Raw genomic sequence first — 14,821 nt, forward strand, 5'->3', positions numbered from 1 at the left:
GAATCTGCTTTCTGTTTCCATGGACTTGCCTATTCTGGACATTTCATATAAATGGAATCATACACGATGTGATCTTTTGTGTCTGACTTCTTTCACTAAACACAATGTTTTTAAGGTCATCCATGTCGTAGTGGGAATCAGAATTTCAATTTTTTATGGCTGAATAATATTCCACTGTATGGATATACCACATTTTATTCATCCATTCATCTGTTGATGGTCATTGGGGCCATTTCTGCCTTTTGGCTATTGTGAATAGTGCTGCTAAGAACATAGGTGTGCAAGTATCTATTTGGGTCCCTGCTTTCTTCTTTCTTCTTTTTTTCTTCTTTTTCTTTATTTTATTGAAGTATTGTTGATTTACAATGTGTTAATTTCTCCTGTACAGCGAAGTGATTTAGTTTTATATACATTCTTTTTCATATTCTTTTCCATTATGGTTTATCACAGGATACTGAATATAGTTCTGTGTGCTATAAAGTAAGACCTTGTTGTTTATCCATTCTACAATATATATAATAGTTTGCATCTGCTAATCCCAAACTCACTTTCCGTACCTCCCTTACTGCCCTCCCCCCTCCTTGGCAATCAAAAGTCTGTTCTCTATGTCTATGAGTCTGTTTCTGTTTTGTAAATAAGTTCATTTGTGTCATACTTTAGATTCTACATGCAAGTGATATCATATGGTATTTGTCTTTCTCTGTCTGACTGACTTCACTTAGTATGATCATCTCTAGGTCCATGCATGTTGCTGCAAATGGCATTATTTCATTCTTTTTATGACTGAGTAGTATTCCATTGTATATATATACCACATCTTCTTCATTCATCTGTCAATGGACATTTAGGTTGTTTCCATGTCTTGGCTATTGTGAATAGTGCTGCTATGAAATAAGGATGTATGTATCTTTTGGAAATATACTTTTGTCCGGGTATAGGTTTGGGTCCCTGCTTTCAGTTCTCTTGGGTATATTCCTAGGAATTGCCGTGTCACCTGGTAATTCTATGTTTAATTTTTTGAGGAACGTGGCAATGACATTTTATAAAGAAATGCTCCTGTTGATAACATGATTATTTGTTCATTACTTCAATGAACAGTTGCTGAACTCCCAATGTGGGCTTGGTCTGATTCCTGCCCTCAAGAAGCTCACTGTCTAGAGGGTGACAGCACACCATGTAAATATTATCAGTCTGATGGAGATAATGATGGATAACATAGATGGAACATGTATTCTGGGTCAGGCACTGTGCTAAATACTACACATATATTATCTCATCTAAACTGCTCATCTATCCAAGGGTGCCATTACCACCCCTGTCTTACAGATGAGTAAATTGATCTTGAAGAGCGTGATGGTTAATTTTATGTTTCAGCTTAACTGGGTAATGGGTTACACAGATATTGGTCAAGCATCATTCTGGGTGTGTCTGTGAGGGTGTTTCTGGATGAACTTAACATCTGAATGGATAGATGAAGTAAAGCAGATTGTCCTTCCTGTTGTGGCTGGGGATCATCCCGTCAGTTGGAGGCCTGACTAGAATAAGAACTCTGAGGAAGGGATTTTCCTCCTGCCTGCCTGACAGTTCCAGCCTTGAGCTGAGACATTGTTTTCTTCCTTCAAACTCGAACTGAAACATCGGCTCTTCCTGGGTCTCAGACCTCTGGATTCAAACTGGAACTACACAATCAACTCTTCTGGGTCTTCAGCTTGTCGACTGCAGATTTTGGGGCCTGTCAGCCAATTCCTTATAACAAATCTCTTTATATCTTTTCCCCTATTGGTTCTGTTTCTCTGGATCACTTGCCATTGTGGTGCTGGGATTCAAACCTCTTTCTACACTTCTAAACCCCACATCCCCTACTGTAAGAACATAGTGGGGGGATATTAACTAAGATGGAGGAGTTTAGGGAGGCCATCCAGGAGGACACGACACCTGAATTGAGTCTTTTTTAAATTAATTAATTAATTATTTATTTATTGGCTGCGTTGGGTCTTCATTGCTGCGCGTGGGCTTTCCCTAGTTGTGGCGAGCGGGGGCTACTCTTTGTTGCGGTGTGCGTGCTTCTCATTGTGGTGGCTCCTCTTGTTGCAGAGCATGGGCTCTAGGTGTGCGGGTTTCAGTAGTTGTGGCATGCAGGCTCTAGAGCACAGGCTCAGTAGATGTGGTGCACGGACTTAGTTGCCTCGAGGCGTGTGGGATCTTAGTTCCCAGACCAGGGAACTAAGCTCATAGGCTCATAGGCTCTAGAGCGCAGGCTCAGTAGTTGTGGCACATGGGCTTAGTTGCTCTGCAGCATGTGGGATCTTCCCGGACCAGGGCTCGAACATGTGTCCCCTGCATTGGCAGGTGGATTCTTAACCACTGCACCACCAGGGAAGTCCCCTGAATTGAGTCTTGAGTAAGGAAGAATGGGAGGAACCAGCCAGGTGAGGAACTGGAAAAAGGAGTTTCAGGTTGAGAGAACAGCATGTACTTGGAGGCCTGGAGCTTGGGAGGGCAAGGCATGAACAGTTTCTCTGGAGTAGAGCAGGGTGAGGGTGGGGAGTAGGGCAAATAAGGGACAAGTCCATTCTGCTAGACTATAGATTCTCAGAGACATGGATCATTCTTTTTGTTAAAATTCAGAGTCAGTTTACAGACACTAAATGATTACTACCTATCAGGCATCTTTTTGGTTTCTCTCTCTTAATTGTCCTACAATATCCATTTCCCCCTCTTACTTTTAATAATTGAATGAATTCCTCAAATTTTATCTGGGCCATGCTACCCAACCACAGACCATATTGTCCCAGCCTCCCTTGCAGCTAGGTTTGGCTATGATATATGCGACTTCTGGGTTGTCACCTTAAGACATGTCTCTAGGGACTTCCCTTGTGGCGCAGTGGTTAAGACTCTGCCTGCCAATGCAGAGGACATGGGTCCGAGCCCTTGTCCGGGAAGATCCCACATGCTGCAGAGCAACTAAGCCCATGCACCACAACTACTGAGCCTGCGCTCTAGAGCCTGTGAGCCACAACTACTGAGCCTGCACTCTAGAGCCTATGAGCCACAACTACTGAGCCCGTGTGCCTAGAGTCCATGCTCTGCAACAAAAGAAGCCACTGCAATAAGAAGGCTGCACACCACAACCAAGAGCAGCCCCTGCTCTCCACAACTAGAGAAAGCCTGTGCACAGCAATGAAGACCCAATGCATCCAAAAAAAAAAGAAAGAAAAAAGACATGTCTCCAAGGAAGTTATCCTGACATTATTAGCATATCATGTAGTGAGTAGATGAGGAGACAGGCCCTCTCTCTACTCTCCCCTCTTCACCTTGTACTCCCGAGAACTTGCCCTGAGCACCCTCTTCCCTCTGTCCACCAGTACAAATGCAGCATTGCAGCAACCCAGCTTTGGCTATGCAGTTGAGGACAAGATGCCAGGGGATGATGGAGTAACAGTATGGAAAGACCATGGGCACACTTAATGGACTCATGGAGCAGAATCCCTTCACCAGCCTGGATTCCTTGCCTCTGGACTGATAAGTCAGAAAATAATAAAAATCTATCTTTTTAAAGCCATTGGATATTTGGGCCTCTTTGTTACAACAGCTCAGCATATCCTAATACAGTCTTGCTTAGTCTGTCTTTCTTGGTTTGGGATAGATCTTCTCTTTAGGGGGCAGACACACACATACCTATATATATATACACATACACCCTTATTCACATACATGCTGTATCTATCTATCTCTATAGTGAGGTATGTAGCAATAAACATAGTGATGTACATGTATATATCATAGTTATACATAATACATATTAGATAACATTATAATAATATAATTAACACATATTATAATTAACATATATCAAAATATGTTGTCATAATATATATCATATATTTTATATTATCATATATATGGTATATGACATATAGCACACATATAATATATAGTATTCACCTCCATTTGCTAGCTTCGAGATTTGTAAATATTTGTTACCTGACTAGGTTCCAGGATTCAGCTTCCACTCACCTCTTTCATGCCACTGGTTGTCTCTGGGGGGGTGGTTTCTGAAAGAGACAACAAAGGATGTTACTGTCGGAATTGAAAGTTAAAGGGTGGAGAGGTTGGCAGGTAAGGTGGGTAACTTTGCATCTAGAAGGTCTGAACTCATACACTTTATGTTTCCTGACAAGGTCATTTGCTCTTTTGGGGGATCAGAGTCCAAATTCCCTGTTGTGGCATAGAGCAGTGCTTTTCAACTTATTTTGCCTCCAGGGGACCCTGGCAATGGCTGGAGATATTTTTGGTGGTCACTCATGACTTGGGGTGGGGGATGCTACAGGCATCTAGTGGGTGGAGGCCTGGGATGCTGCTCAACACCCTACAGTGCACAGAATGGCTTCTGACCACAAAGAATTATGGGGCCCAAATGTCAATACTGCTGTGGTAGAGATACCTTAGCATAGAGGAAGTGGAAATTTGCAAGCTCCAAATTCTTTCATTCAGACCTGGCTGAACATTATAACTGAAATGGCTGAGGAAACAGAAAATTAGGTGCTTCAGGTTTTAAAATTCAGCCTGGCTGGGAATTATAACTGAGACTAGAATGTCAGTTTATGATCTTCAGCTGTTAATGGGACCTTGGTATATTGCTTCTTGTATTGTACGTTGTGAGGATAATCATCTCTATTTTAGAAAGACGAGAAAAGTCTAGCAAATGTTTACATACCTGTTACCATCATACTGAGGTTAAATCTATACTTATTCTGTGTCTTGGTTTTCAGCTGAGTCTATTTGCTAAAAAGAGCAAAGAGTTTTCCTGTACATTGAAGGTTTTGTCTTAAGAGTTCAAGAACTTTTACTTACAGCCTGAGTCTGAAAATGTTTGTTATTGGAAACCACGTTCATTGTAGAAAAACATGCTTTTGGCTGAAAGCGGTATACATTTTTTGTGAGGGCTTTCTTGGACCTACCAACCTTGGTGATAACTAACCCTGGATGGACTCAATCCATATAAAAGAGCTATTAAAATTAGAAAATGTCTTAAGATTAGGAAAATAACTAAGGCATTTCTCTTTCTTGTTAGATAAGGTGAGTTTAACAGATTAACATCATAACCCAGGCAAAATCTCAGCCTGTTTATACATTGTCAACAGAGGTGCCTGCTGCCTAGTAAAACGCTAATTCACTTTGGCTTCAATCATATTCTTTCACTCATTTACTCATTAATTCATGTAACAACTATTTATTGATTGTCTGAATTAGTGGTGGACTTATGGCACAGCAACCCCTTCCTACGCACCCCATGCTCATTTCTGTCACCTTCCCCACCTGGACCTCAGTCTCACACTTGGAGCACGTGCAGCTCCAAGACCCTGGTGTGGGCTCCAGCTTGAGACTTGGGGAAATAGCGTAACCTGGGCCTGAATCTTGCAGGAGCACCTCCCATTGGTGGACAACATACTTTTGATATTAAAGAGAAACCTGAACTTTCCCAGACCTTTCTAACAGGAGCAGGGGTGTTAATGTAGTTTGGTTTTCCTGAGAATCAGATGAAAAGCTAGCAATATTAGCAAATACTTATAGGTACTGCACTAAATGCTTTAAATGGTACTATCTCATTTAATCCCTGCAATAGCCCTCTGAGGGCTGTATATCTTCCAAATTTCCAGCTCTCATCAGATGGACCCAGCTTTTGGATCCTGCTAACACCACTTCCTCTTCTGTCCCCCTAGGTACAGGATGGCTACAGATTTCTGCTCTTGCTAATCCCTGGGTTGCTTCACTGTCCTTTTGACTTCTCAGCTCTTCCTTCACCAGCACCAATTCTCTATATGAAATTACTTATGTTTAAAAGACCTAGTGTGTTTCTGTTTTCCAGGCTTGATCTTGACTGATAAAGAGGAATAACTGATTATTACTATTATTATTATTATTGCACCAAAAAAACATGTGTTGTCCCTCTTATGGCTTCCCTGAGACCCATGTTGCAGTGTAGCAAGTGGCTGAGTGTGGACTCTCAATATAGGCTGACCTAAGCCTATCATCTTAAAAATCATCTTATTAGTTGGCAGACCTTGAACAAGTTACTTAACTTTTGGGTGCTTCAGTTTCTTTCTTTCTTTTTTTTTTTTGCGGTACGTGGGCCTCTCACTGTTGTGGCCTCTCCCGTTGCAGAGCACAGGCTCCGGACGTGCAGGCTCAGCGGTCATGGCTCACGGGCCCAGCCGCTCTGCGGCATGTGGGATCTTCCCAGACTGGGGCACGAACCTGTGTCCCCTGCATCGGCAGGCGGACTCTCAACCACTGCGCCACCAGGGAAGCCCGCTTCAGTTTCTTTATCTGTAATAACAGTGCTTACCTCATGTAATAAATGAAATAATGAATGTAAAGCACTTGGTGTTGTACCTGGCACATAGTACAAATGAAATAAATATTATCTATCAGTATTATTGTTTCTCCACAAATCAGTTTCCTAGAATTTAGCTTTAAAGACCCTCTCTCTTATGATTTCAACTGTAGTCAATACCTCATGGATAGTCTGCCAAGTCCCATTTTCTTATGTATAGATCTTCTCCATCTATATGATTTCTATGACAGTGATCATGCTTATCCAAGGTCACAGATCTGAGGGTAGGCATATGACTCAAATTGGGCCAATTTGTACATTTCCAAGTAATATGCAATTATGTCCAAGAGAGAATCAATTGACCCTTCTTTGGGTGGTTGGATCAATAAAAATGGTAAGATTTGGAGCTGTTGGTGGCCAGATTTCCTGTCTTGTGGACAAGGAGTCAGAAAAGGCAGTTTGCAATGAAAGAGAGGAAAGGAGCAGACCCAGAGTATGAGAGACTGGGGTGCCCTGACAGTGTTTGGTCCCCAGCTTCAGTTCATTCCATAGTCCCAGCTGTATTATTGCCATTGAGTTCCAAGACGTTTCCACGCATCTTTATCATAAACCCATCTTTTCTGCTTAAGTTAGCCTGAGTGGGTTTCTTTACTTTGCAATTCAAAGAATCTTCTCTCAGCCACAACCCTGTCACCTCCATCTCCAACTTGCCTTCTTCTTTTTTTGTTTTTGCCACACTGCACTGCTTGTGGGATTTAGTTCCCCGACCAGGGATTGAACCCAGGGACATGGTAGTGAAAGGGCCCAGTCCTAACCAGTGGACCACCAGGGAACTCCCTCACTTGGCTTCTTAACCCCATTATTTCTCTAAACTTCCTTCTTTCCTTTTCCCCTCCTCTTTCCATCACCCATTTCCCTCCAGAAAATAGACATGTCCTGGCCCCACCACAAGTATATATTTTCTGGTGTTAGACTCAATTAAAAATTAGAAAGGAGACAAGAAGACAAGAATTTTCTTACTCTGACAAGTGTTCTCATTGGAATTATTGAATTGTGCTTTCCCAGAGAGGGCTTCATATCCAGCCTTACAGTGACAGTAGAAACTTCCTTTGGTATTCTGACATTCAGCATTCACACCACAATATATACTAATGGGTGGTGTACATTCATCAATATCTGGAACACAAAGGAGAAATTTGGTTATTCATTTGACAAAGATTTATTGAACATCTAAATATGTGCCAGAAGCTATATCCTTTCCATCAGGGTCTATCCTGGCTTTCCAAAACAACTCAGTTAAGGTAATGGTTGTCTTTGTTCTGTCCTTTCTTCGTTGATTTTGGTTGGGTTCTCCAAGAAGCAGACATTGAGACAAGGATTCAAGTTCAAGTACTTTATTTGGGAGATGGTCCCAGAAAACACTGGAATGGAAATGGTGAAATGAAACAGGGAAGGGAAGGCAGAAAATAAAGGGGGTATTATCCAGGAAATTTCTACTGTGGGCGACTGAGGCTCAATTCCTCTGGGAACCTCTGAGAGGCAGTGTAGAGCATGCACTTCAGGTAAGCCTACCTGAGGGGTGAGGGAGCTGGGGTATTTATCCACAAAATCTTATTTATTGGTGGAGGAATGTTCCCAGGGAATGTAAACCCTCCAGTACTTCCATTTGTCCTGAGTGTGGACTGAGTGGTCTTCAGTAGCCAGAGAAAGCCTAGGACTTGGTGTACAAAGGAATGAAAAATGCCAAGGGCATATAGATGGGATACTGACCATGTTTGTATCTCCCCCCTACCCCCAGTTCATATGTTGAAGCCCTAACTCCTAGCGTGGCTGTTTTTGGCGATGGGGCCTCTTAGGAGGTAATTGACGTTAAATGAGATCATAAGAAAGGGGCCCTGATCTGATAGGAGTAGCATCCTCATAAGAAGAGACACAGGAGTGCTACTCCAAACCATTGTTTCTGCCCTTATGCCCAGTGAGGAAAGACCATGTGAAGATACAGCAAGAAGGCAGGTCTCACTAGAAACAGAATCTGCCAGAACTTTGATAATGGACTTCTTCCAGCCTCCAAAACTGTTATAAAGTAAATTTCTGTGGTTTAAGCCACCAGCCTGTGGTATTTTGTTATAGGAACCTGAGCAGATTAATACATCTGCTAAACTAACTAATTGAGTTAGAATATTTTTGTTAAATCAATATGTCTCCAGTCTTCAGGGTCACTGTAGCCCCTTTACAATGATGTCAAGTGGGAAGTAAAAATGTGGGATTTCCCTGTCTGTTACAGGAAACAGGGAATTTAGGATTTGCAGAGTGTGACATAGTGTGGCTGATGCTGTTGCTTATTCAATAGCTATTCCTTGTTTGGGAGGCCAAGCATGGCAATCTTGTTCCAGTTTCTCAGGTGCTCTCTTTCTCAGCCTCCCTTTCAGATAGGGTTGTCCTGTGACATACACTTAACCAATGAAAAGTAAGGATGGTCTCCTGAGAAAAACTTTACAAAATGTGAGATAGAAAGTAGTTACAATTCACTACAAAGGAATGAGACTCAATCTGGTACTGGAATTCCCAACTGCAAACCTATAAACTTGAAGACGGTTTCTGTGATTACTGGGATATGTATCGATGGATTACTGGGGTAAGAGGATGGAGTTAAAAAATTCTCTACACAGCCAAGATAGAATCTACTGGTTAGAGTAAAAGAAAGGTGAGGTTATACAATAATTGAGAGGGATATTACCCATGTACCCAATGTGAAGAAAACATGCAAAGAAATGCTCCAAGCAAACAACAAGTTAACAAGTATTAAATTAGCAAGTACAGAAACCTCAACTTGGAGGAAGATGAAGGGAAGAGGAAGCAGGGTTTCACAATGAACATTGAAATAAAATTAACATTCATGGGGGGGGGGGATTGGAGGGAAGAGGAGGAAAGGAGAGGAGTAAAATGAGAGTATTTTAAGGATGTCATCTCTTTACTGGGGGAGGGGAAGTAAGGGTAAAATTAAGCATCTTGGTAGGGAAAACAATGCAACCTGGTGGGAAAAATAATTGATGAGTGTTTCAAATATTAGGAGAGAAATATGTGTTTGATTATGAAATTAAGAAAAGAGAAAGTAACCATTAATAGGATGAAAAGTATAGTAGAAATTCTAAATAAGTAAAGGGAAAAATGGAACTAATAGCAACTTGATAAAACAAACACAAATAAGAAAAAGGCTAGTGGGAAGCAGCTGCACAGGGAGATCAACTCGGTGCTTTGTGACCACCTAGAGGGGTGGGATAGGGAGGGTGGGAGGGAGGGAGATGCAAGAGGGAAGAGACATGGGAATGTATGTATATGTGTAGCTGATTCACTTTGTTATAAAGCAGAAACTAACACATAGTTGTAAAGCAATTATACTCCAATAAAGACGTTAAAAAAATCCTATGCAAAAAAAAAGAAAAAGGCAAATGAGGAAATCATAATAATATAAAATTAATAATAAATGTAAAGTAAGACCGTGGGAGTAACTGTGTCAGTCATTACACTAAATATAAATGGACTAATATACATTAAATATAAATGGAAATCTTCTATTAAAATAGAGACTAGGAAAAAAGAGAAAAAAATAGAGACTAGAATATTGAGTGTGACAGTTTCAAAACTGTCAAATTATTTGACACTCTTTCCATTGAGATGTGGGCACATTGTCTTATCTCTTTGTGTCCAAGTGTGCTCAGGACTGCTTTAGTCAAAAGACTATTGCAGGGTTTCCCTGGTGGTGCAGTGGTTGGGAGTCCGCCTGCTGATGCAGGGGACACGGATTCGTGCCCCGGTCTGGGAGGATCCCACATGCCGCGGAGTGGCTAGGCCCGTGAGACATGGCCGCTGGGCCTGCGCGTCCTGAGCCTGTGCTCCACAACGGGAGAGGTCGCAACGGTGAGAGACCCGCATACCGCAAAAAAAAAAAAAGAAGAAGACTATTGCAGAAGTGTTACAATGGGACTTTGAGACAAGGTCATAAAAAACGTGCAATTCTGCCTGAGTCTCTTGGAAGCCTCACTCTCTGGAAACTCCATGCTGAGACATTACCTCTTAGAATTCAACCATCAACTGTGAGAAGCCGAAGCTACATGGAGAGATCTAGCATAGGGGCTCCAGCTGACAATCCTAGATGATTCCAGTGTTTGCGTTATCCCATCCCAGGCACAGACATGTGAGGAGAGGTGCTTTCAGATAATTCTAACCCTCAACTGTTTGAGTCACCACCAGCCATTTGAGCCTTTTATCTGAGGCCTAAGATATCAAGGGGCAGAGAAGAGCCATCACTGTTTTGCTTGTCTGAATTCCTGACCCATATGAGCATAATAAAATGGTTGTTTTATGCCAATAAGTTTGGGTTTTATTATGCAGCAGTAGGTAAGCGGAACAATGGGCTAAAAAATGACACCCAACTATATACTGTTTTCAGGAGATTGATAATATTGGAAATAAAGAGGTGCACAAAGAGATACTAGGAGAATTCAAACAGAAATAAAACAATGTATAATATTAATATCAGACTCAGTGGAATTTAAGGTAAAGAGGGAAACTATGTAAAGGTAAAGAGGGAAACTATGTATTGATACTTAACACATTTTATGAAGAAAATTATATTCCATTCACAAATATGTAAAACAAGGTAAAGAGGGAAACTATGTATTGATACTTAACACATTTTATGAAGAAAATTATATTCCATTCACAAATATGTATGCACCAAACAACACAGATAAATACAGAAAGCACAAACAAGTAGAAATGTAAGAAGCAATCAAAATACGATTATACTCAGATATTCAATTTACTTCTCTCGGAACTAGTAGATAAAAAATAAATAAGAGTAGAGAAGAACTGGATATCACAATCAATAAGCACATACAAACAGAGGAAAGATCTAGTGGATAAGAAGTAAAGATATGGGGAAATTAATGAGTAAATAAAATTAATAAATACACATATACAGAAAGTCAGAGAGACAGACAAAGGCACTCATGTGCGCGCGCACACACACACACACACACACACACACACACAGAAATAGAGACTGAAATAGAAGATAGAAGCCTATGCAGAGAGAAAGAATTTTATATTCCTTGAAAATAAAATATATACTTTCTTTCATAAAATCAATCATATGCTTCCACAAAGATATCTCTAATAAAAACTTATAAAGTAGAGATTTTCAGCCATTAGTTTAAAAATTCTAATAAATTTTTTAAAAGTAGAAATGATTCTTTAATTATCTAATAAAATTAGGAATATATAATGCAAAAATGTACAAAAAATCTTAACTTTTGGAAATGAGGAAGCACCCTCCCACATAATTCTTGGAGTAGCAAAACATCAAAAGGAAATTACAAACCATCCACAGATCAATAAGAAGAATACTTCATCCTGTAGAATATATCTAAACCTATACTCAGGAAAATTTATAATCTTATATGTCTTTATTTTTAAGAAAGAAAGGTGACAAAATAAAGCATCTAAGTATTCATTTTAAGAACCCAGAAAAAAGAAATTAAGAAGAGATTAAAGCTGAAATCAATAAAATAGAAAACAAAAAACATAGTAGAAAGGATAAAAAATTCAAAAGACCAATAAGACAGATAAACCCACACAAGTTTGATGAAAAAAAACCTGACGGAAAATAGCAAGAAGGGGAACATACCACAGTTTCAAGGAGGTGATTAAAATAACCATAAGAGAATGCTGTATGTAACTTTATGGTCACAAATTTAAAAATTAGGGAAAATAAGTGATTTCTTATAAATAATAAATATTATTCCAAGAAGAAATAGAAAATTAGAATAAGCCCATTGAATCAGTAGGAACTGGAAAGATAATTCATGGTCTACCATTAGAAAAAGCACAAGGGGAGCATTTCAAGTGAGGAACAAGCCATGATGCTATATTTGCAAAGAAGGAGATGTCTGGGATCTGGCCGTGTGATTTTTATAGCCTTCATTCATGTGAGGTTTAAAAAGAGTTGGTAAGTAAGAGAGGAAGGATTTATTTGGAGAGAGCTGATGCTGTCCTGTGAGCCCCTCTACTTCCACCCAAGAGGAGAAGTGTGTGTGGGTGCTTTTCTCTTCAGCTTAATCCAAGAGAGGGATTTTAAGGAATTCATTCAGCTAATTACACTGTCTTTGCATTTTATGGGGACCCAGTTGATTGGTGCCTGTTTCCTCCTGAAAAATCTAAATACTGAGCCACTTGGGCAGAAAAGAGATCTGCTGTACCTGCTCATCTCAAGTTTCTTGGGCAAAGAGTGAGTGAATATCTCCCAAGAGCTAGATGTGGGTCATGTGTGAGAAGTTTTGGGTGTGGGGTTGCTTAGTTTCTTTCAGAGAGGGCCACATGGAGTGGCAAATGGACTTTATCAGGGAGAAGCTAAAGAAGACACAGGATTCCTCCAGGATGAGTAAGGTGTAGGGATGAATTTGCTGTTATCAGGGGAATTTCAGGGGAGTGATTGGGGAATTGTCCTCAAATAACCCACAAAAGCTGTCACGACTGAAAGTGCTATATCTCAGGAACATAGAGACTAAATAGCAACAATAGTATTGTCAAGGAAAAACTTCCCTGCTCCCCTTTCCTCATCTCCCTGCCAGGTTACAACTCTTGCAAGATTGGGTGAAGGAAAGTAGAATGTTGGGTGGGGAAAGAGGAAAGAAACCAATTATACACCTTACTCCCAACTGTAGGCTTCCAACCGGGAGGGATGTTGAAAAGTAGGAAAGGGGAAAAACCTAATATTTACTCAGCTCTAGAGTGTTCATTCTTCCATAGGATTGGACATTTAAATTATTGAGTTGAGGCAGCATCTTGCATCTTAGGTGACCACAGACTTTATATTAAAAAAAGTTTCTGCCCAAGCTTTTATTCTTTCTTTGCCATGACTTCAGTACATAATCTATCTCCTTAAAAAATTGTACAAAAAATTACACAATGCTTTATGATTCATGAAGTATAGTTACATTTATTATTACCTTATTCAAACCCCTTACTGCTATCATGAGGTCAGCATTATTATCCTTACATTATGGAGGAGAGAATTGAGACCTAACTAAGTTCTGGAAGAGCCCACTTTTCTGACTTCATGGAAGAATTTCTTTCTTGGTGAAGGTTGAGTTGGCAGAGGTTTCAGTATTGCATATTATTGTTACCCCCTCAAAGCCCTTATCCTGCCTTCTTTCCATATCTACCTCTAGGTGATTTGAAAATTATCCCTTTACCTTTACATGTCTCCAAGGGGAATGTGAAGTATCTCTGCCTGGATTCAGAAATGTATCCATGGTTGCAGGTACAGTGAGTGGCATTGACACAGGAAGAATGTGGGGGACACGAATGACAGGTCCCTGCAAGGAGAAGAGAGGCAGGTCAGATGTCACCAGAGTCAAAATCTCTCCTGTTATCATTTGGTTTTGCCTCTGAGCAAAGGCCTCTCAAGGCTGAGGAAGCTGCACCTTTTTCCTTTTGTGAGACGTCAGTACATTAAAAAGTTAAAAGATACCAAGCTACAGAAAAAAGTGTGATTCTTATGCATGATAAAGGACTGAGGTTGGCATTAAACAAGTTAATTTTAACACAAATATTTCAATGCAATATAACTGTGTTATTCTCAAGATCATTGCAGAATATATAAAAGGGGAATGACTTGGTTAAGACCTGGGACACTGCGTTTGATTCTGGCTCCACCACTTACTACCCGTGTGTCTTTGCACAAGTGTCCTACCCTCTCTGTGCCTCAACTTCCTCATCTGTAAAATGGGTTAATGTGAGGAGTAAGTGAATTAATACGTATAAAGTTCTTCAGGCAGTGCCTGGAACATATTAAATGTCAGCTATGATTACAAAAATTTGAATTCGTAGGGTACCACAGAAGGTATATGGTGATAAGGGTACATGTTATCTTTGTAACACTATGTGTAACTTCATTTAGATGGAGATCACTAAGGATCTTAATTTGAGGCCCCTTGAAAATGAATGGAAATAACAGGGGCTGAGGAAATATCTCAAGCTTAAGTCTAGTGGAGAATTCTGGGAGCTGTCCAGGGTTCACACAGAGTGGAGGCAGGGAACATGATGGGGGGAAAATGTGCAGAGCCTGGCAACTCAGAATGCATCCCTAGCTTTTAGCTAGAAATGTAGAATATCAGGCTCCACCCTAGGCTTGTTGATTCAGAATCTAGTGAGATCGCCAAGGGATTAAAGTTAACCTGGAATGAACTTGCTCATTTTTTGTTGACTTGCTTGTGATCGGAATGAAATGATTTTCATCATGCTCTGTCTCTCCTCACCAGAATGTTTACTTCATGAGAATTGGTGTGTTTTATTCACTGTTCTACCTCTACCTTGGTCATGCTGTGGTTACTAAAAACAAATAAATAGACAAATAACAGTAAAATAAAAAAAAAAGATAACTTAAAATATACCCAAATTTGATGAAATGATGACTTAAAA

General features: G+C 40.2%; 1 protein-coding gene across 1 annotated transcript in view; it reads right to left on the reverse strand.

Annotated features, from left to right (window-relative positions):
• ADGRE3 (adhesion G protein-coupled receptor E3) overlaps positions 1 to 14,821 on the reverse strand; it is a gene marked incomplete at its 5' end in the record, with an annotated part of 34,107 nt that overhangs the window by 19,056 nt on the left and 230 nt on the right. Inside the window, 3 exons of the mRNA XM_082651567.1 lie at positions 4,018 to 4,055; positions 7,358 to 7,513; positions 13,594 to 13,716. Coding sequence (XP_082507693.1) covers positions 4,018 to 4,055; positions 7,358 to 7,513; positions 13,594 to 13,716 — 317 coding nt within the window. The remainder of the gene's footprint in view (positions 1 to 4,017; positions 4,056 to 7,357; positions 7,514 to 13,593; positions 13,717 to 14,821) is intronic.

The sequence above is a fragment of the Grampus griseus genome (genome assembly GCF_964374135.1).
Source record: "Grampus griseus genome assembly, chromosome: 3".
Lineage (NCBI taxonomy): Eukaryota > Metazoa > Chordata > Mammalia > Artiodactyla > Delphinidae > Grampus > Grampus griseus.